The sequence below is a fragment of the Chamaea fasciata genome, unplaced genomic scaffold (genome assembly GCF_029207755.1).
Source record: "Chamaea fasciata isolate MVZ Bird 193981 ecotype frontalis unplaced genomic scaffold, bChaFas1.0.hap1 SCAF_20, whole genome shotgun sequence".
Taxonomy (NCBI): Eukaryota; Metazoa; Chordata; class Aves; order Passeriformes; family Sylviidae; genus Chamaea; species Chamaea fasciata.
In genome coordinates this window covers 1,345,281-1,364,026 of record NW_027094105.1, presented here as the reverse complement: position 1 = coordinate 1,364,026, position 18,746 = coordinate 1,345,281, and the positions used below count along the sequence as shown (strand labels likewise).

General features: G+C 56.6%; 1 protein-coding gene across 4 annotated transcripts in view; it reads left to right on the top strand.

Moving 5' to 3' along the window:
• The window catches only part of RGS3 (regulator of G protein signaling 3), a 77,042-nt gene that overhangs the window by 1,178 nt on the left and 57,118 nt on the right, over positions 1-18,746 (top strand). Inside the window, exons 2-9 of one of the 4 annotated variants that reach the window (XM_066201030.1) lie at positions 3,641-3,775; positions 8,685-8,735; positions 10,128-10,186; positions 10,828-10,922; positions 11,762-11,830; positions 12,529-12,589; positions 13,751-13,841; positions 14,436-14,503. In XM_066201030.1, coding sequence (XP_066057127.1) covers positions 3,641-3,775; positions 8,685-8,735; positions 10,128-10,186; positions 10,828-10,922; positions 11,762-11,830; positions 12,529-12,589; positions 13,751-13,841; positions 14,436-14,503 — 629 coding nt within the window. Of the gene's footprint in view, positions 1-3,640; positions 3,776-5,061; positions 5,150-8,684; positions 8,736-10,127; positions 10,187-10,827; positions 10,923-11,761; positions 11,831-12,528; positions 12,590-13,750; positions 13,842-14,435; positions 14,504-16,435; positions 16,675-18,746 lie in introns of those variants that run through there. The other 3 variants (XM_066201031.1, XM_066201034.1, XM_066201032.1) reach the window with 3 other exon arrangements.

Genomic DNA, 18,746 nt, shown 5'->3' with positions numbered 1-18,746 from the left:
GTTTCTGGGGCACGTGGCCAGGGAGAGAGGGGGACCGTGGCAGGGTTGTCCTTCAACCCTCCTGTCCAGGAGGTGACAGCAGCACTGATCGTGACCCCAGGCAGTCCAGGGCCTCTCCATCTGCATTATAAACACATCCACGAGAGAGGGAGTTTGAGTCATTGTGAGATTTCTCTGCAGACCCCAGGGCTGGGATGATGAGGGGTCCCCAGACCCTCCCTGTGGGCAGCATGGGAGAGCTCTTGGAATATTCTGTGACATAAATACACTTCAGTTCCTCTCCCAGTGCTGCCTGTTGAGAAAGGGATGAAAATGAGGGATTAAAGGGTTCATCCCCACCCCAGCTCTATATCCTGGGCTCACTTGCCTTTCAGCAAGATGTGGTAGAGGATGTGACACCTCCAGTGTCATCCTGTCATATTTTGGAGGAGCTCTGATTTTGGTGAGCTGTGCTGGAGCTCCGAGCTTTGCTGTTGGGGAGAGCCAGAGCTGCTCCCCTGGCTGTGCCCCTGTCTGCAGGGAGAGCGTGGAGCATCCATGGGGATGTGTTTTGGAATGCCAGAGTGCAAATATCAACTTGGGCAGCTGGGACAGGCCACAGTGGGGTGTTGTGGCATTGGCTGTGAGCCTGGCCAGGTTGGCTCCTGGCTGGAGAGCCTGCCTGGGGTGCAGGGGTTGCTCCTGCCTGCTGGCAAAGGACCCCTTCCCTCTCTCTGTTCCCCTCCTTGTGCTTCTGGGTTTTGATCACGGCATTAATCCCTTCCTCAAGGACCTGCAAAGCAGCTGTGCCAGATGTTGGAAGCCAGTTTCTTGTTCTGGGCAGGGCAGCTGGAGCAGCCTTTCCCCTCCTGTGTCCACCACATTCCACCAGACCTCAGCCTGGGCTTGGCTGCTTCATTTCCCTGGTGGAGAGGAAGGAGCCAACAGCGGTGGCTTCCCTGTAGCTCACCTGGTCCTGAAGGGTTCCAGAGGCTGCAAGGCAACTCTGGGAGTTTTGGGGCCACCAGGCAGGCAGGAGAATTTAGGTGGTCCAGACTTGCAGGGATCAGTGTCACCAGGCTGCACCTTCTGCCCACCTCTGACAATGCCAGCTGGGGAATGGGGGTGCAGCTTCTCCCTGGACTCAAATCCAGCAATGGTGTGAGAAAATGTAGATGTGCTGAGGAGCTCCTGGTGCTGTCTCAGAGAATGCTTCTGTTTGCTGCCATGTCCTGCACTGCCTGTGCATCCCCTGCATTTTGATGAGGGCAGCAAAGGCCACTGCTGTGCTGGACAAACACGCCGCAACTAGAGAATAAATCACATCTTTGTTCCGGGCCCCTCCTCACCCCACCCTGAACTCTGGATCCCAGTGATGGAGGTGATGGGGAGCTGCAGGAGCACTGAGCAGCCCAGCTGTGCCCACAGATGTGCCTGGTGCCTCTTCCCTTGGGCTGTGGGTGCAGGGGGCTCCAGCAACACAGCGTCCATGGGGATGGATCTGGGTGCTTCCCAGGCCTGGAGAGGGACTCTCACAGCCTGAGTGGACTCAGCTCTGGACCTTTTCTGCCCCACTGGTCACTGAGCTGCACACTGCCCTGCTCCATCCTGGCTTGTGCCTCGCTGCTGTGCTGTGGGAAGGAGGGAAAATGGGACACCTGGCCCCTTTCCACCAGGAAAGCAGGAGCTTTGTGTGGGAGCTGGCAGTAGAAACCCTGCCAGGCCTTCCCCAGCTCTAAACACCCCTGAGGCACCAGAGCCTGGGCAGTGCTGGCTGGCTCTTGGCTGCGTGCCTCCCAAGGCCCTGCAGGGGCCAAGGTCAGGCTGACACTGCAGGCACAGGCAGCCCCAACAGAGCTTTGGAGGCTGCCGGGGTGGTTTTCGTCTCCACCAGTGCCCAAAGGGGTTTGGATTTATGGCAGTGGTACAGTAGGTGTCTGTGGCAGTGACGGATTGGGCTGTGCAGAGCATTCCTCCTTCCTTCCCTCCCTTGTTTGCTCCATGTCCCTCCTGTTGCTTTTCCTTCAGTTTCAGGCAGTTTCGCTGGTGGAAGTTCAGCTGAATCAAACCAGTGCCTCTGCCAAATTTTGGGGGAAAAGGCAGTTTTCCTGTGAGCAAACAGCCTCTCCAAACTTCTGCCTCTGTCTAGGGGCTGTGAAGATGGAGCTGGAGATATTTTGGGGTACCTGGAGGCACTGGGCAGGGTGTGGTAGGTGCTGTCCATCTGTCCATCCTGGTACACACTGGCATGGGGCCGAGGGCATGTCCTGGCACCAAAATCCCAGTTCAGGCTCTTCTGCTTTTACAGCTGCTGTGAGTGTGGCTCCATCAGGGGTGAGGGACACTGCTCTGCCCACTGTCCTTGCAGGGAGTTCATCTGGGACTCCACAGCTGGCTCTGGGTTAAGGGAAGTGGGAAACACCTCTGCTGCACTAATCCTACCCTGCTCATCTCTGTGCAAGAAGCCTGGGCAAACGTTTCTGACCCTGCAGAGTTACTGGGCTGTGCTGGCTCCTCTGCTCTGTGCTGTGGCTGGGAGATCTCTCCACCATGCTGCCAGTTCTGGATCTGTGCCCTTTTGTCTGTCTCAGCATCAGATCCTCTGGTAGGTTTTGATGACTGTGAGTGAGGGGGGCCGGGCTGGGGCTGCTGGGGCTTTGTCAGGGTGCTGGACATGAGGAAAGCATCCAAATCCACCTTTTGGGGAGCCTCCTCTGAGCCCCAGCACACCAACAGGGGTGGGCTGGAGTTTGGTCTCGGCCAGAGTCTTGCAAGAGTGTTCAGCTCTGGGGCCATCCACAGAAGGACAAGGAGCTGTTGGACAGTGTCCAGAGGGAGCCACAGAGCTGCTCCCAGGGCTGGAACCCCTCTGTGCTGGGGTCAGGCTGGGAGAGCTGGGGGTGCTCACCTGGAGAAGAGAAGGCTCCAGGGAGAGCTCAGAGCCTCTGGCAGGGCCTAAAGGGGCTCCAGGAGAGCTGGAGAGGGACTAGGGACAAGGGATGGAGGGACGGGACACAGGGAATGGCTTCCCACTGCCAGAGGGCAGGGATGGATGGCATATTGGGAAGGAATTGTTCCCTGGGAGGGTGGGCAGGCCCTGGCACAGGGTGCCCAGAGCAGCTGTGACTGCCCCTGGATCCCTGGCAGTGTCCAAGGCCAGGCTGGACAGAGCTTGGAACAACCTGGGGTACTTGAAGCAGGGATGGAACTGGATGGTCTTTAAGGTCTCTTCCAACTCAGACTATTCTGTGATTCTAAGCCTGTCCTGAACACCCAGTTCAGAGCAGCATCTTCAGTGTCCTGGACAGCTGCTTACAGATTAATAAAGCCCTGACAGGACTGGTCATCTGTTTTAAATAAAATAAAGCTGTGCTGAGCAGAGCCTCTGGGCTGCACTTGGTGTGAGGGATGGGAAGGGCTGCAGCTGGGGCTCCTGCTGGGGGTGAGTCCCCCTGAACGTGGCTCTGTCTCCTGCTGTGACACTGCATCGAGTGAATCGCCATCGTTCCTCTCCTCTGTGCTCACAGGGAAGGCTGGGGCAAGGTGGAGACAAACCCCGGCGGCAAGTAAAACTGAGGGTACAGCAGAGCCTGTGATGTCCCGGGTGTCCCTGCTCCCTGTCCTGCCGTGTCCTGCTCTCATCTCCTCTTTTCCCCAGCAGGGACAGGCCAGAGCCCCTCGGTGCTGGAGCGTCTGCCAGCGGTGAGCAGGGGGCCACACCGGGCTGGACAATCCCCCCGGCGGGGAGCCTCGGGGGGCAGGAGGAGGATCAGCCATGCCCGAGTGAAAGGGAAAGGTGAGCGAGGGGGTCCGGGAGGGGCTGGGGGCCCGCGGGGCTCAGCCCTGCCCAGGGCAGGGCTGGTGGGGCTTGTGTCCAGCAGCACACTGCTGTGTCCAGCAGGTCTACAGTAGAGATCTACAGTAGATCTTGTTCTTCCTCATCCCGGAGAGTTCTGGGACAGCCCAGCCTTTGGTGAGGGTCTTTTCCCCCCAAGAAACCATCTCCATCATCCCTCCGGAGCTGGTGCTCGGCTCTGGTGCCTCCCGGTGAGCTGCGGTGCAGCACCCAGAGCCGGCGGGTGCATTCGCAGCTCCTGGGTGGTGGAATGGGCTGCTCTGGGGTCTTGCAGGGTGACCCCATAAGCCTGGGGGTGCTGCGTGGCTCTTTCCTTGTCACCCGTGCCCTGCCATCCCCCTTTCCGGATCACCCTCACAGACCGGTCCTGCCTGCAGGGATGTCCCCAGGGTGCTGTGAACGCTCCTGCCCCGCGCTGCTGCGGTGGGACAGTTCCTTAAAGAGCTGAGGATGTGCCCGCAAAGCCGCTGGGGCAGTCCCAGGAGTTACTGACAGCACGGCGGGTTTGCCCTTTCCCCTGCAGCTCATTCCTGGGGCACCGTCGGCAGGGTGGCCTCGGCTCCCGGGTCCGCGGGGGGGGCACGGCACTGTCCCCACCTGGCACTGTCCCCACCCCGGCACTGTCCCCACCTGGGACTGTCCCCACCTAGCACTGTCCCCACCTGGCACTGTCCCCACCCCGGCACTGTCCCCACCTGGGACTGTCCCCACCTGGCACTGTCCCCACCCCGGCCCTGTCCCCACCTGGGACTGTCCCCACCTGGCACTGTCCCCACCCCGGCCCTGTCCCCACCTGGCACTGTCCCCACCCCGGCACTGTCCCCAGCCCGGCCCTGTCCCCACCTGGAACTGTCCCCAGCCCGGCCCTGTCCCCACCTGGCAGTGTCCCCAGCCCGGCCCTGTCCCCACCTGGCAGTGTCCCCAGCCCGGCACTGTCCCCAGCCCGGCACTGTCCCCACCCCGGCCCTGTCCCCAGCCCGGCACTGTCCCCACCTGGCACTGTCCCCACCTGGCACTGTCCCCAGCCCGGCACTGTCCCCAGCCCGGCACTGTCCCCAGCCGAGCACGTGGCCGCAGGTGCGGTCCCCGCTGCAGCCCGCGGGGCCGATGGGAGCCGCTCCATTCAAACCGCGGCGGTTGTTCCGTGTCCCATGGAAACCCCGCTCCCCGCGGGCTCGGCGGGCACGGCTCCAATTACCGCAGCTCCTAATTAGAGGTGTCGTGCCATGGAGCCCGGCAATGTGCTCCGGGTCTCGCTCTGCTCCCGCCGGGCCGGGCCCCTCCTGGGAGCTTCCTTCTGCCTCAGCACGTTCGGTAAGCGCGGAGCCCGGGGAGCCCGGGGAGCCCGGCGCTACCAGCCCGGCCGGGGGCCCTGGGAAGCGGCCGGGGAGCTGCTCCTCCGAGGAAAGAGGGGCCGGGCAGCAGCTTCTGCCTCGCTGAGCCGCGATGAAGCTCCGAAGCAGAAGCGCCCTGAGCCCCGGTCCAGCCGCCGCGGTGTGGGAAGCGCCGTCCAGCGTCCCATGCCCAGCCCGTTGTGCCCCCTGGATGGACACGGGCTGGGGTCGGGCTGGCTGGAGCTCAGCCCCCGGTAGGGCAGAGCCCCAGTTTCCTTTTTGCTCCTTGGGGGTCCTTCTGTGGCTGCCTCGGGTGTGCGGTGTGGGTTTGAGTGACCGCGGTGGCTCCGCGGGGGGAGCTGGCCCGGCCACGGTTCGGCTGCGAGCCCCAGGTGAATTTGGATGTCTTGTGGATGTCCTGGCCCTTGGTGGTGTGTGATGGCTGGGCAGCAGGGTCACACGCAGGGCAGCTGGGTGCCCTTTCTGGGTGCTGCTTTTTAAGCAGCAATTTTGTTTTCTTTCAAAGCTTCTCTTGTTCCCGTGAGCAGAGAAGGAAGTCGTGCAGTGAGCTCCTTCCTAGGGATATTGCCCCTTCCCAGGGATGTGCTCCTTCCCCTTTTGGACTTCTCAGTGCCAAACTGCTGAGGACAGCCTGGAAGCTGAAAATTCTCCTGTCTTTGCCTGTAGGATATAGGGCAAATAATGTGGGTTTGTGGTGCCTCCTGGCTCTGTAACCAAGCCCAGGCTGAACATATCTCTGCAGCCACAGTTCCCTGCATGGCCCGAGTATCACTGGTGAGATGTGTAGTTGTGTTCTGAACTGCAGAGCCTGGCAGGACAGGACCAGCACTATCCTCTCACTGAGGGTGACCAGGAGAGAGTCTTCCAAAGGGGCAGGGATTGGAGATGGTGATTTTGGGGTGCCCTGTGCCCATGGGGACCTCCTGCTCAGGCAGGACCTGACACTGTGTCCTCTGGCAGGAATCCCCACTGGCATTTGCACGGATGGTTCTTGGCTGTCCCAGCCAGGGCCAACACTGCGTTCTTCCTACGGTAAAGCAGAAAAGCATTTAAGAAGAACCTCAAATTTTCAATTTGTCAGAGACCATCAGTAAGGAACAGGTTTCCCTGCTAGGTCTGCTCCCATAGAAGGTTGCCCTGTCCCCTCCCTTAGCCTGGCAAGCTTCTCTCATGGGTGGGAACCTGTTTGATTACCATCTTGTGCTTGTTCATGCCCATTTTCCCCTGTTCTCTTTGTGCCAGCTTTGTTCCTTGGCTTGAATTACCTCTCCTGGCCCTGTAGGTCCAGATGGACGGGGCTGGGAGCTCTCTGTGTTGCATCCCTGCTATACAGGAGATTTTCTGGCTGAGCCTGGCTGAGTCCTGCTCTGTGATGGGATGTTCACCCAGGAGCTGCATGTGGGTTCTCCTTCTGCCCTTCTGCACTTATTTTAATTTATATTAACCTTTATTTAACAGAGGACCTGGACAAGCCATGTCAGGGCCTCTCTGCCGGGGCTTGTGTCCCTCAGTTCTTGTTAGAGATGTATCAAGAGATAAATCCAGGGGAAGAGGATTCTCTGACCCTTTGCATTTGGACTGAGGCGGGAATGCAGCCCACGAACCTGCCTTGACAGGGATTGTGTTCCTACCCACCCAGGTCTGGCACCAGGTCACTGCTCTGCTCATCTGACAAAATGCCCCAGCTCGGTCTGAGCACAGACCTTGGCACAGCAAATCCCTCCTGCCAGCTCCAGCTGGATCATTCTTCCAGGAGCAGCTTCCCTCTCTGATTCTGGCCCTGCACGAGCCAGTGAATAATCCCCAGGCCTGAGCAGGTCAGACAGGGGCTGGGGCGTGCTGAGGGTTGTGATTTGTCCCTTCACGTGCTTGGGAGACACTCAGGAGCAAATGCATTAAGAGGGTAACATCCTCTGTTCCTCACAGAGAGGAGAGCGCCTGAACTCCCAAACCCCACTCTAGCCAATTTGTGTTTCTCCCCAGGCAGGCAGAGCCGCTCCTCCTCTCCCTGCTGGGCTCTCCCTGGTGCTGGGGCAGCCTGTGATGGGGGCCCTGTCCCCGCAGCAGTGGCAAACCCGGAGCATGGGGCCGGGGTGACCCCATCCCTCACTGTGCAAAGCCTTGGCCCCAGAGCTCCCCAGGAGCAGCCCCAGCCATCCCCAGGGCAGGACATCCCCAAAATGGCATCCCCCCGAATTACCCAACACAAAAACTTCCCTTCTCCTTCCCCTCTCCCTTCCTTCCCCTGCCTCCTCCTCATGCTTGGCTACCCCGGGACAGTTTCCTTTGGTGTTGTAACATCTGTTGTGTGCTGACAGTGGAGTGGGCAGAGGGGTCCCCACCTTGTGCCCAAAGCCTGGAGTGGGAGGATGACACTGGGGGACAGCGTTGTCTCTGCTGCAAACCAGTGTTGGAGCTGTCCTGACTCATCCCACCTGGCTCCTGTCTTTATTCTCTCACCTTGCACTTGTACAAATGCACACACATACCATTTCCACGTGTCCGTGCACACGTGAGCTGCTCAGAGGTTGGACTTTTTTTCTTTCCTTTTTTTTTTTTTTAAGTGAAAAATGTGTTCTCTGAATTGTTTCAGTTTAAACAATCCCATCAGATCAGATATCCCCTCCCAGGCGAGCCTGAGCCCTTGGGCGTGTCTTTGGCAAAATGAAATGTTGGGTTTTAACTTGCAAGGTGTTTATGTGTCTGTAAATTATGTTTACTCTCCTGTAAATGGTGTTTACTCACTTGTTTATTTTGTAAACTGGGGAAGAAGTGAAAATAAGATCTTCTGCTTTGGACTAAGGGAAACATTGCAGCAGTGATGGTTTCAGTCATTGATTCTCCAGGGGTGTTGGGAAATGTTTTGTTTTACGTTGAACCAGAGCAGTTGCATGATTAGAGACCCTTCACTGCCATTAAAATCTGCACATCCTACTGTGGCTGGCAGGCCCAGCTCCCAGGGAACCTTCTGGGAAACATTCAGAGGGGAGGCAGCTCTCCCTGCACCCCTTTACCATCACACCCTGACAAACACCATGGGCTGACTCTTTGTCACTCTGAGCCCTGTGGAGGGATTTTTGGGCTGATGCAGAGCTGCCAGTGCATGGAGAAGTGAAGGAATGGGTGTGAGCAGGCTGGCAGAGCAGTGGTGCTCCCTGGGTCCTGTGCCCTCACTCAGCAGGGCTCACCTTGGCTCTCCCAGCACTGACCTCCTGCACAGGGAATGGCACCTGGGGGGTTTCAGTGCTGCCAGACAGTGCTGATCTCCTGCCTGAGCCTCCAGGAGCTGCGGTGTGGGGGAGGAAGGGAAGGGAAGAAGGAAGGAAGGAAGAAATAAGGAAAGAAAAGACACTTTTGGGAGGCTGCTGCTGCTTTTAGCTCAGCTCCCTGCCTGGGGTGGGAAGGCAGGAGGTGTGTGGCCCTGTGTGAGCCTTGCAGCTGTGGGTGGGTGAGTCCTCCAGCCTGTCCTTCAGCCTGTCCTCTCTTGTCCCCAGGCCAGCTGAAGCTGTCCATCGAGGTGCGTGGCCGGACGCTGGTGCTGCACGGTGAGTGTGTCCCTGGGGCATCCCAAAGAGCCACACACAGCACTTCCATGCTCCTCCTTGGAGCTCTTTGGAGCTTGGTGGCAGCTGTTGGGAACAACTCTGTGGTGCAGTGGCACAATTGGGAGCTCTTGGATTGAGAGACCAAACTGAAATTTTCAGAGACCTTCATTTCACAGTGAACACTGTGTTTGCACCCATGTGTATAAATGACTTTTCTTTTATTCCATATGAAGAGAAAAAAGGCAAATACAGTTTGAAAAGGAAAGTCTGAAATGCTTTGTCTCTGCCAAAACCCTTTTGCCGTATTTGCCAGGATTTCCAAACTGTTCTGTTACCTCCAAATGCTGCAGTTTTAAACACCAGCAATATTTCTTCAATGATAGTGTTTTGATGGTGATTATCAGAGAGGCCAATGGGACTGTTAGAATTCTCTCCTTTTTTTGGGAAACCCCTGTCTGAGGGTCTGGCACAGGCTTTAGCCCAAATCCTTCCATCTGGAGCAGCCCCAGTGTGAGCTGGGTGTCAGTGATGGTCTTGTTCTGATGGTGCCTCCAAAAGAGGGTCTGAGAAGAGGGAAATGGTCCAGCAAGAGGACAAAGGAGGCTCAGGGTCTGGGGCTGTGCGTGGTGGATTCTCAAGGTACTCAGTGTGGGCAGGAGGAGGCTGTGGGGTGATGTGGGTGACCCATGTGACTTTTTGATTCTCCACCCCAACATCTTTAACCCCAGAGCAGGTCTGGTTGGAGGAGGAGGCCCTTGGTGCATGCTGTCCTGAGGGAACCTTACCAACCACTTCATGAAGCACCAGAGGGGCTTGCAGAGCCCTGGGCTTTCCATCAGGCTGGATGTGTTCATCATGAGCACAGTCTGCCTGTGACAGAGGCAGAGCCATTGCTGCCTTGCTGGGCTGGTGAGCAGGGAGCTTGGCCTTGTTCTGACAGCCCATCCTGTGCTCTCCAGGCTCTGCTGCACTTCCCTGGCACTTCCCTGGCACATCCCTGGCACACTCTGGCACGTCCCTTGCCCCAGGCAGCCGCAGGGTCCCGGCAGTGAGGCTGAGCAGTGCCGGGGCAGTGTCAGGATGTGGCTGTTGATATTTAACTGGATGATACATTTGGCTCCAGGGCAGGGAGAGCAAGGCTGGGGAAGTCAGGCAGAGGGAATGCAATTTGCCATCTGGATGCTGAACTGTCTCTGCCACCGACCTCAGCTCCAGCCTGTATTTATAGCACGGGTGTGTTAAAGGGAAAGTAGAATAAACCCCTGCCCCTGACTGAGGGTGCCCACTGTGTTCTGCCCCACAAGGAGGGATCGCCCTGTGAGCAGAGCAGTGTGGGGTAGGAAGATGCCTTCCCTGCTGCTTTGGGATGTGACCATTTGATTTCCTTTGCAGTCATGGAAGCAAAAGGTCTGATGGGAACAGAGTGCCGTGCATGCGACTCCTATGTGAAGGTGGGTTCTCCCGGGGCTTTGCTCAGGGAGCTTTGTGCTTTTTTGGGAGAATTTTGTGGTTGGCTCCTCCAAGCTTGCTCTGCGCTGTTTGTCCCTTCCCCTTCCTTCTCCATCCTGCTCTGGAAGAGCATCCCCAGCATGCAGCGAGCTGGCTGGGCTCTTGCCCAGCACTGGACAGCTCATGGGTTTTGTTGGCAGTGTCTGCATGAAGTAGGAAAGGGGAGGACAGGACCCTGCTGAGGGCTGTGTCAACCATTCATTGCAAGAACGTCCCAGTGGGTGCCCAAAGCCTGGTGGGGGTGTTTGCTGGCACAGGGTGGGTCTCCTGCTGAGGTGTGCACAGCACAGGGAGCAGCTCCCCTGAGAGGGGCTGCGGGTCGGACCCCAGCTGGCCACACTTGTGTACATCACTCCTTGATCTTTCTGCTCTTTTCCCTCCCTCCTCTGCCCTGAGCAGTTTTGTAATGCAATTACCTGACAGGCAGAAGGGTGAAGTGATCCCAACCACCCGTTAGCATGGGCTCAGCAGGATCTTTGAGCTTTGCCATCCCTACAAGTGCCTGTGCCAGTCTCCTGCCACGGCAGCTGGAGCCGGCGCGTGCTCCGGGAATGTTAACGCGCTGCTTGTTTTCCTCCCAAAGATGTCCATTGTGCCAGATGCTGACAGAAAGTGCAGGCAGAAGACGAAGACTGTGCCTGACAGCAAAAATCCTGTGTTCCATGAGCACTTTGTGTTGTGAGTATGGCAGGGCAGAGGCAGCTCTGGGCCATCCCTCGGCACTGTGTGACACAGAGCAGTGGGGACCCTGTGCCACCGTCCCAGGGCTCCCTCCCCACACCACAACCCCGTGTTTGCTTTTGCTTTATGATCTCTAATAAACACTCAGCACGCCTGAGCAGCTCTGCTGCTGAGATGAGGAGTGACAGACATTATTGTGCTGGGTTTTGTAGCTGAAGTGCCTTGAACTTTTGGGCAGAGCTCTGCAGAGCTGTCAGCACACACAGCATGGCAGCGCTGCTCCTGCATGCTCAGACTTTCTTGCTGGGCAGGAGTTGGACAAACACACTCCATTTCCTAGGCCTGGCACCTGCAATAGTGTGAATGAGGAAGGTAAAAGGGTTTCCTACAGCTCCAGCATGTCTCTGCATGGGAAAAGAGCTGCATGACTTAATGTTGTGTAGAGCTTGTCCCTGCTGGGGACAGAGACTGTGCCAGCCCTCTGACCCATGCAGAGTTTGAGTTGGCACAGGGTGGTGGTTTCAGACCATGAACTGTGGCTTGTTCCTTGGATTTACCTTTTGATGTTGGATGTGTCTTCCTGCAAGATTATTTCCCCCCTGAAACCGCATAAGTGGTGTCCCTGCACCTGCCCAGGAGAGGTCACATCCCCTTGCAGGTGTGTGTCAGGAATGAGCAGATTGCTCTTTGGGGAGGTGCTGCAGTGCTCTGTGCAGAGACTGGAGGAGAAGACCTGGCTGTGAGGAGGATGAGGAGTCTGGCTGTGAGAGGCTGCGAGGGCAACCCCTGCTGAGTGCTCCTGGAGGCTGATGGGCTGTGCCCTCTTCTTGTTGCAGCCCAGTGCAAGAGGAGGATGAGCAGAAGCGTCTCTTGGTCACAGTCTGGAACAGAGAGAGGAATTCCAGGTAAGGGGCTGCCAGCTGTCATAGAATCCTTTTCAGATGGGGCTGTTGTGGCAGAGACCCTGCACCCTGCTCTGGTCACCCCATGTGAGCTCCTCCAGGGCCCTGAGACCTGGCCCTGACCTCAGGACTGCTCTGCTCAAGGGCTTGGGCCAGGGATGTCCCAGATGAGGTCACACTCATGGGGAGCCAGTGCTGATGAGCACCATGGGCAGGAAACCCTGCCCTTGGCACTGTTGCCATTGCTGCTGCTTGGTGGCCATCAGCTGGGGCAGCATTTAAACCCCTGCAGCCAGTTGTGCCTACACTGTTGGCCAAAGCCAAGTGGGGCTGGTGTGGGCTGGGACCTCCCCTCCCTCTGGGGACAACGCAGTGAGGGGCACCGAAGGGCCTGGCACCTTGCAGGCTGTGCTGCCAGCCCAGGCAAGTGCCACCTCCCTCTGTGGCCAAGCTCCTGCCAGCGCCAGGCAGGCTGGAGGTGACCAGGGTGCTTCAGCCCAGCTCCTCCTTGCCCTGCTGCAGCTGAGCCCCGTGGTTACACCGTGTCTGCTCAAACCACGGAGCAGGGGCACGTCCTGGGCACTGCCTGGCACCCAGCATGGGCAGGGAGGGTTGGGGGCTCCCTGAAAAGTGGTGCAGGGGGGGATCTGGTGCTGCAACAGGCGTGTGCTGACAGTCCGTGAACTCTGGTCGTCCTGCAGGCAGAGTGAACTGATCGGCTGCATGAGCTTTGGTGTGAAGTCCCTCCTGTCCCTGGACAAGGTACCTCTGTGTCCCAGTGCAGGCTGTGGGGCTGGGCCGTGGCTCTCGGGGGTCTCTGGGCTCGGTGGGTGGATGCAAACAGGCTTTTCCCACTGTGGGAGAAGGTGCCTAGGCAGTTCCCTCCCATTCCCAGTGTGGATGGCCAGTGTGAGACTGGAGTTGGTGTGGTTGTTGGAGATGGGTGGGGAGGCTGTTGGAGGAGGGACCCTGGCACAGGGGATGTCACTCCCTTCAGCAGGGGCAGAGTGGCAGCGATGGGGGGGCACAGAGGTGTCCCCAGCACGTGCTGCCTGCCCAGTTTGCAGAGGGGGGACGCAGAACATGGAGCCAGCCTGGCACGGGTCACATCTGACATGTGGCTGAGCAGGTGTGATGGTGGGACACCTTCGGGAGCCTGCCTGATTCCCAGCATTGTGCTGACGGGCAGAGGGCAGACACAGAGGGGTTTTCGGCTGTTCCTGCAGGAATTCTGTGCCAGAGTCCCTGACCCTGCTGCAGCAGCTTTGGTCACAGTGCTGCTGCCCCAGCCTGGCTGCTGCTCGGTAGTACAGCTGGCTCTGCCTTCCCGAGGCAAACGGCTCCCAGCGACTACCAAAGCATGGGAATGCTTCATCCCCGTGGCCAGCAGTAAGGGATTCTGTCCCTGGGCAGCAGCAAGCTGGAGGGGCTCCATGGAACTGTTAATGCATTCCCTGAGCTCACAGAGTCACAGAGTATCCTTAGCTGGAACGGACCCACGGGGAGCACGTGGTGCCTGAGAGCATTGTCCAAATGCTCCTTGATTTTTTAGATTTCCACACCTGAGGTGTGGACATTTCCTTCATTGCAGGAGACTATAAAGGAGTTGTTGGTGGCCTGAGAGGTGGCTTAAGCATGGCCTCCTGGGCCCTCAGCGAGGCTGAGATGAGGTCCTGTCCCTTGGCTGCTGCATCGAACCGCTGGATATCCCTCTAAAAACCTGGAATCCTGTTGCTTCAGTGTTGCTCATTCCCCCCTTGCAGGGAGGATGGAATTTTAGCTGTTGCTGAGAGGAGGGCTCTATGTGGTTGTGAGCAGGTCCGGGCACCTCTGTGTGCTGTAACTGGGGCAGCTCCTGCCCTGGCTGGGTGAGATGGGGCTGAGCATCTGCCCCTGCGTGCACAGCTGCTTCCCTCCCCGCAGGAGATCAGTGGCTGGTATTACCTCCTCGGGGAGGACCTGGGCAGGACCAAACACCTGAAGGTGGCCATGAGGAGGCTGAAGCAGAGCACAGGTGTGTCCCACCGCGGGAATATCCCAGGGGGTGTTGGTAAGGCTTGGAAGAGAAGTCACTCCTGTGTCTGAGGCTGTGTGGAGCAGCCCCAGCCCCACTCACCCTGTGCCCCCACAGGCACTGTTCCACCCTGTGGTGCTCAGTGGGCACTGGCATCCCAAAAACTTGTGGGGTGGGGATTTTGGCTGCTTTATCAGGCCCTGCTCTCCCCTTCAGCCTCACTTCTGGGGCTGTGTGGGGCCCCCAACCCTGCAGCCACATCTGTCCCTCTTGCTTGGCTTGTCCTTATGCTGCCTCCTTCCTCTCAGCCTTGGGGCTCCTTGCTGTGGCCACACTCTCGTTGCCCCTGGGGTCTGTGCTGGATAGTTGGGAGCTTTTCCTCCTGCCTTGGCCTTGCAGTGCTGCCAGGCTGTGGAGGAGCAGAGGCTGGGGCAGCAGGGCCTGTCTCAGGTGTGCAGCCACCCCCCAGCTGCTGCCTGGAGGGGATGTGCCCGTGACACGTAAAGGTCTCATGTGCAGCGTGGGATTGTCAGATGTGCTGCCACACTCGTGGGACCTTTTCCTTTTTAAAAAATCTTTAAAAAATTATTTCAGAGGTTCAGCCAGGAAGTGGAAGTGCAGCCCAGGAGAGCCAGGACGCTGTGACCCTGCAGCAGCTGAAGGTGGGTGTGACAGATGTGACCCACCAGCACTGGGAAGATGTGGGGTCAGGTGCCTGCACGAGGGGTGTCCACATGAGCCAAGGGACAGTGTTTTAGTGAGGGTGATGCTGAGGTGAGGGAGCTCTGTCACCTCCCTGTCAGTGCTGTCACAGGCAATTTGTTACCCCAATCAGGCCCCAGCTGGGGGAGGGGGGTGATTTGGGTGCTAACCCCCACCGCCTCAGGGACCTCCTGTTTTTCCAGTGTATTCCCACTCAAGACAAAGCCCCAGCACTGCCTGGGATGGTGGGGCTGTGTCGGATTATATCTTTTTCTGACCTAGGGATGGGGCAACTGAGAGGCATTTTAAAAACTTTTATTCTGTTTTTAGTCTCATGTGAAGGGTGAGAGAGTACAGATGTTATAATATACGCCATCATAACCAGAAACTAAACTATTTCTTAATTATAGCACATTATCAGCAATTTTTTGCCTAACAGCTTTTACTATACAATGCCAAATAATGCCTTAAAGCTAATTATCTAAAATTACCCCTCGTGGGTTCTACTACAATGCACTTTTTATAGTTCTGTTTCTCCAAAGTATCTAGTTTTATTTGCAAGGCCATCCTTTAAAACTTGTTTCTAGTTCCATTTCTCTCTTAACAATGTCTGTCCTATTCCATAACACTTCTAAGTGAGCATTTCTTATTTCAAAGTTTGCACACAAACGCATATTATGTGAGCCTTCTGCTAGGCTTTGAGAATTCTCTACAAATCCATTTCCCACCGGGCTGGGGCTGGCAGGCTCCTGCCTCACAGCATCAGCCTCTGCCCAGCTCTGTGGCTCCTTGGACACGTCTGCTCCTCTCCTCCTTCCAGGACCGTGTGCTCTGGGAAGGGGAAGACCCATGGTGGAGCCTGGGTGATTTATAGGAGAGGCAAGGATGGGAAATGGGAACACAAGCACATGGTTTGCATCGGAAACGGGGCTCGGGCGGCCCCGTGATTTATCTGTGCCGAATTCCGCCCTGTGCTTCCCTCAGCTGCATTTGCAGTTATTTTTTTACGGCGCAGGGCTGAGCAAGACAAACAAAGCCAGCGCCCCTCTCCTCCCTTCCTCTCCGGCAGTCGCCACTGACTTGAAAGGTGGTGGCTGGGAAGGAAGGCTGGTCCTCCTTCCAGCTCCAGCCCGGCAGCGCGGCCGCCCGGGACAATGCTCTGATGGCTCTGCCACCGCAGCTCCCCTGGGAGTGCTGAGGCTCCTCAGCTCCCTCCCTGGCCTCCCTGGCCCTGCCACCCCGGCTACTGTGCAAGAGAACCTGGATTTTGGGTTCCCTCCAGCCTTCCCTCCTTTTCAACCCCCTGTAGGAGTGTGGAAGGTGTTTCCATCTCTGTTGGAACCCCATCTCCAAGGAGTTGTGCCCAACTCTGGCAGTGGGGCAGCTGAGCCTTGCTGGGTATCCTGCTGCTGCCTGTGCTCAGAGTTCTTCTTGGCCTTTAATTCCCAGATTCCACCATGGATGCAGTTTAGTTGACCTCAGTGCTTCCCCCTCAGTGACTTTACGAGCACAAAGCACAGGGACGTGCATATCCTCTGGATCTGTGCTTTCAAAAACAAACTCTGCTTTTTCTTTTTTTTTTTTCTTTTGCTTCTGTAAACCCAAACCTCTGCTTTTTTTTATGAGCGTGGAGTCATGTCTTTCATGGAGCGAGGCTCTCACAGCCAGTGCCTGTGAAACGCCGCTCAGACATCCTCCAAGTGTTTGTGAGAACGTCGCAAAAACAAAGTGCTCCGTGCGCCTGAAGAATGCCACGGGAACAAAAGCCACATCAACAGAGCTGGGACTAGGGAATACTAAAGAGTTGACAGGAATTTTAATATAAAACTCTCTCCCTTCCTCGCCAGTGAGGGTTTTCAGGAAGCCTCTGGCTTATCGTAAAGCGGCATACAGCGCTCACAGGGGCCGGGGAGGTGAAAGGTGGCTTCCTGCCATTCTTCTCGGGAGCTGGGTTCCCATGGGCGGTCATGCCAGTTTGACTGGGGCTCCTTCCACGCTCGTGCGCTGCGAGGAGTCCAGGATCGCTGCGGGAGCCGCGGGATTTCCATGGGCTGGCGGTGGTTCGGGGGAGCCAGCCATGAACCGCTTCAATGGACTCTGCAAGGTGTGCTCGGAGCGGAGGTACAGGCAGGTCTGTATCTCCCCTGGCAGGAGCCCGCAGCCAGCCTGTGCCTGCAAGCCTCGGGGAGGCTGCTGGGTGTCTGGGGGTTCTCTTGCCGTGGCTGGGCTCGGTGGGTGCTGCTTGTGAGGCGTCGGCTTGGTATCGTTACAGTTTGTAAATTGTAGTGAGGATAGAAGGAAAGCATCTTCACGTGGGTGCCTGTGGCTGGTCTCTGCCTGGTGCTGCAGTGGAGAAATGGGCAGAGAGGGGTGCTTTTTAAATATATGTAAATTATTAAAATATATAAATATACGTAAATATAAAAAATAGATTTACTGTACAACTTGCAGGTAGCATGCTGATGGTAACAGTGTTAAGCTGCAAGGTGGTGTCTTAATTTCCCCCTCATTAGAGAAGAAGCAGGCACGGCAGGCTGCTACTGCCTCTTTTAAAATGATTTTAGTGTTTTTGGGAGCCAACAGCACTTGTTTCCTGAGGAGGAGCTCGCCGTGCTGGTTCCAGTTCTCCCAGTGCACAATGCCAGGTGCTGCTTTTCCATGTGCAGGTCCCAGTCTCCTGAATTTCAAAGAAAAATTCTCTCCGTGTTCTGGTTTGGGACTCCCAGCCCAGGGTCAGCTTATCCCTGTGCTCCTGAGCTCTTCATTCAGGTTATTCCAAAGATGCTGTGGGGCACAGCAAACACTGGGAATTACAAAAGCAGCAGAATTCCAAACCCAACTGGCCCCTTCTTGCCAGGGCTCTGGTGACCATCTCGTGCAGGAAAGCTGCTCTGCCTTGGCCGAATAACAACTGACTCTGCTTTGTCTCTTACACCTCCTCAAGTCTTTATTTTGAAAATTTCCTCTGCAGTTTTTTGGCAAAATTTGGGTACAGCAAGCCTCCCTGCCCACCTCCCAGCTCCTGGCAGATGCTCATAGTTCTTTAGTTCTGTGCATGGCAGAAAAAAATGGGCAAAAAATGGGCAGTCACTGCCTGTGATGGCCACGGTGGAAGGAGCTGAGGAGCATCAGCAGGGGGAAGCTGCTCTTCAGTGGCACAGGGCAGGTGGGGGGCGAGGTCAGCCAGCTCAGGGAGAAGGAGTGGGAGACCTGACACAGGGGAAACCTTGGGCTGGGAAGTGCCCGTGGAGTCTCTGTGGTGGGAGAGATGCTGGGCTGGCTCCTGAGGTGCCAGCGGTTGGTGCTGGAGATGGAATTGTAGGATATGGGATATCCTGAGCTGGAAGGGACTCACAGGGACCATAGAGTCCAACTCCTGGGTGGACTGAGCTGTGAGGTTCATTCAGAGGTGCAGAGCCACCTCTTTGAGGAAACAGCAGACTCCAGAGAGAAAAATAGTCATTGTAGTGGGACTGGATCTGTGTTTTGATCCTGCCAGGACAAGCCAGTTTCTCTTTTGAAGCCTCATTTTATGCTGAGCAATCATGCACAAGGTGCAGAGAAATGAAATCTCGCTGCCTTTGCCCTCCTGTGGTAAAGGAGCGAGGAACCATATCACCTCCTTGGCAACTTCTGCTGAATTCCTCATCTTCCTTCTGCCTTTTTGTTCTCAAATAATACAGGTCAGATTTATAATTTTCTTTTCTCTGTCAGTAAAACAAGCATCTTGACTAATGTCTTGGGGGCTAATCAGGTATTTACAGGATCTGTCACGCTGAGCTGCTGCTGGAAGCCAACATCAAAAAATAAGCATCATTTTATTAATAAGCTCAGTGCTCCTTGAATCAGGAGGAGAAATGAACCTAAATCAACCCAGCATCCATCCTCTCCAAACTCAGCGAGGGAAAACACACTCAGCCCAGGGAAGGGGGTGATGCACACAGATGTCTGAGGACAGGAGCGTGCTGAGCTCGCAGCTCCCTCCGGAGCAGGGGAGTGCTGCTATTTCTGTATTCTCCAACAGGAAATGAAATGTTTAAGTGACTTGCTTAGATAGAGAAGCCAGTGTCAGGGCCAGACTGCCAGGTTTTCCTTTCCAATGGCTTCTCAGACCTTTCCTTACATTTGGAAGAGTTGGGAGCAGAGTGTGTGCTAAATGAACGCTCATTTTGTGGCATTCCAGAGATCCTTGGCACTGCCTTT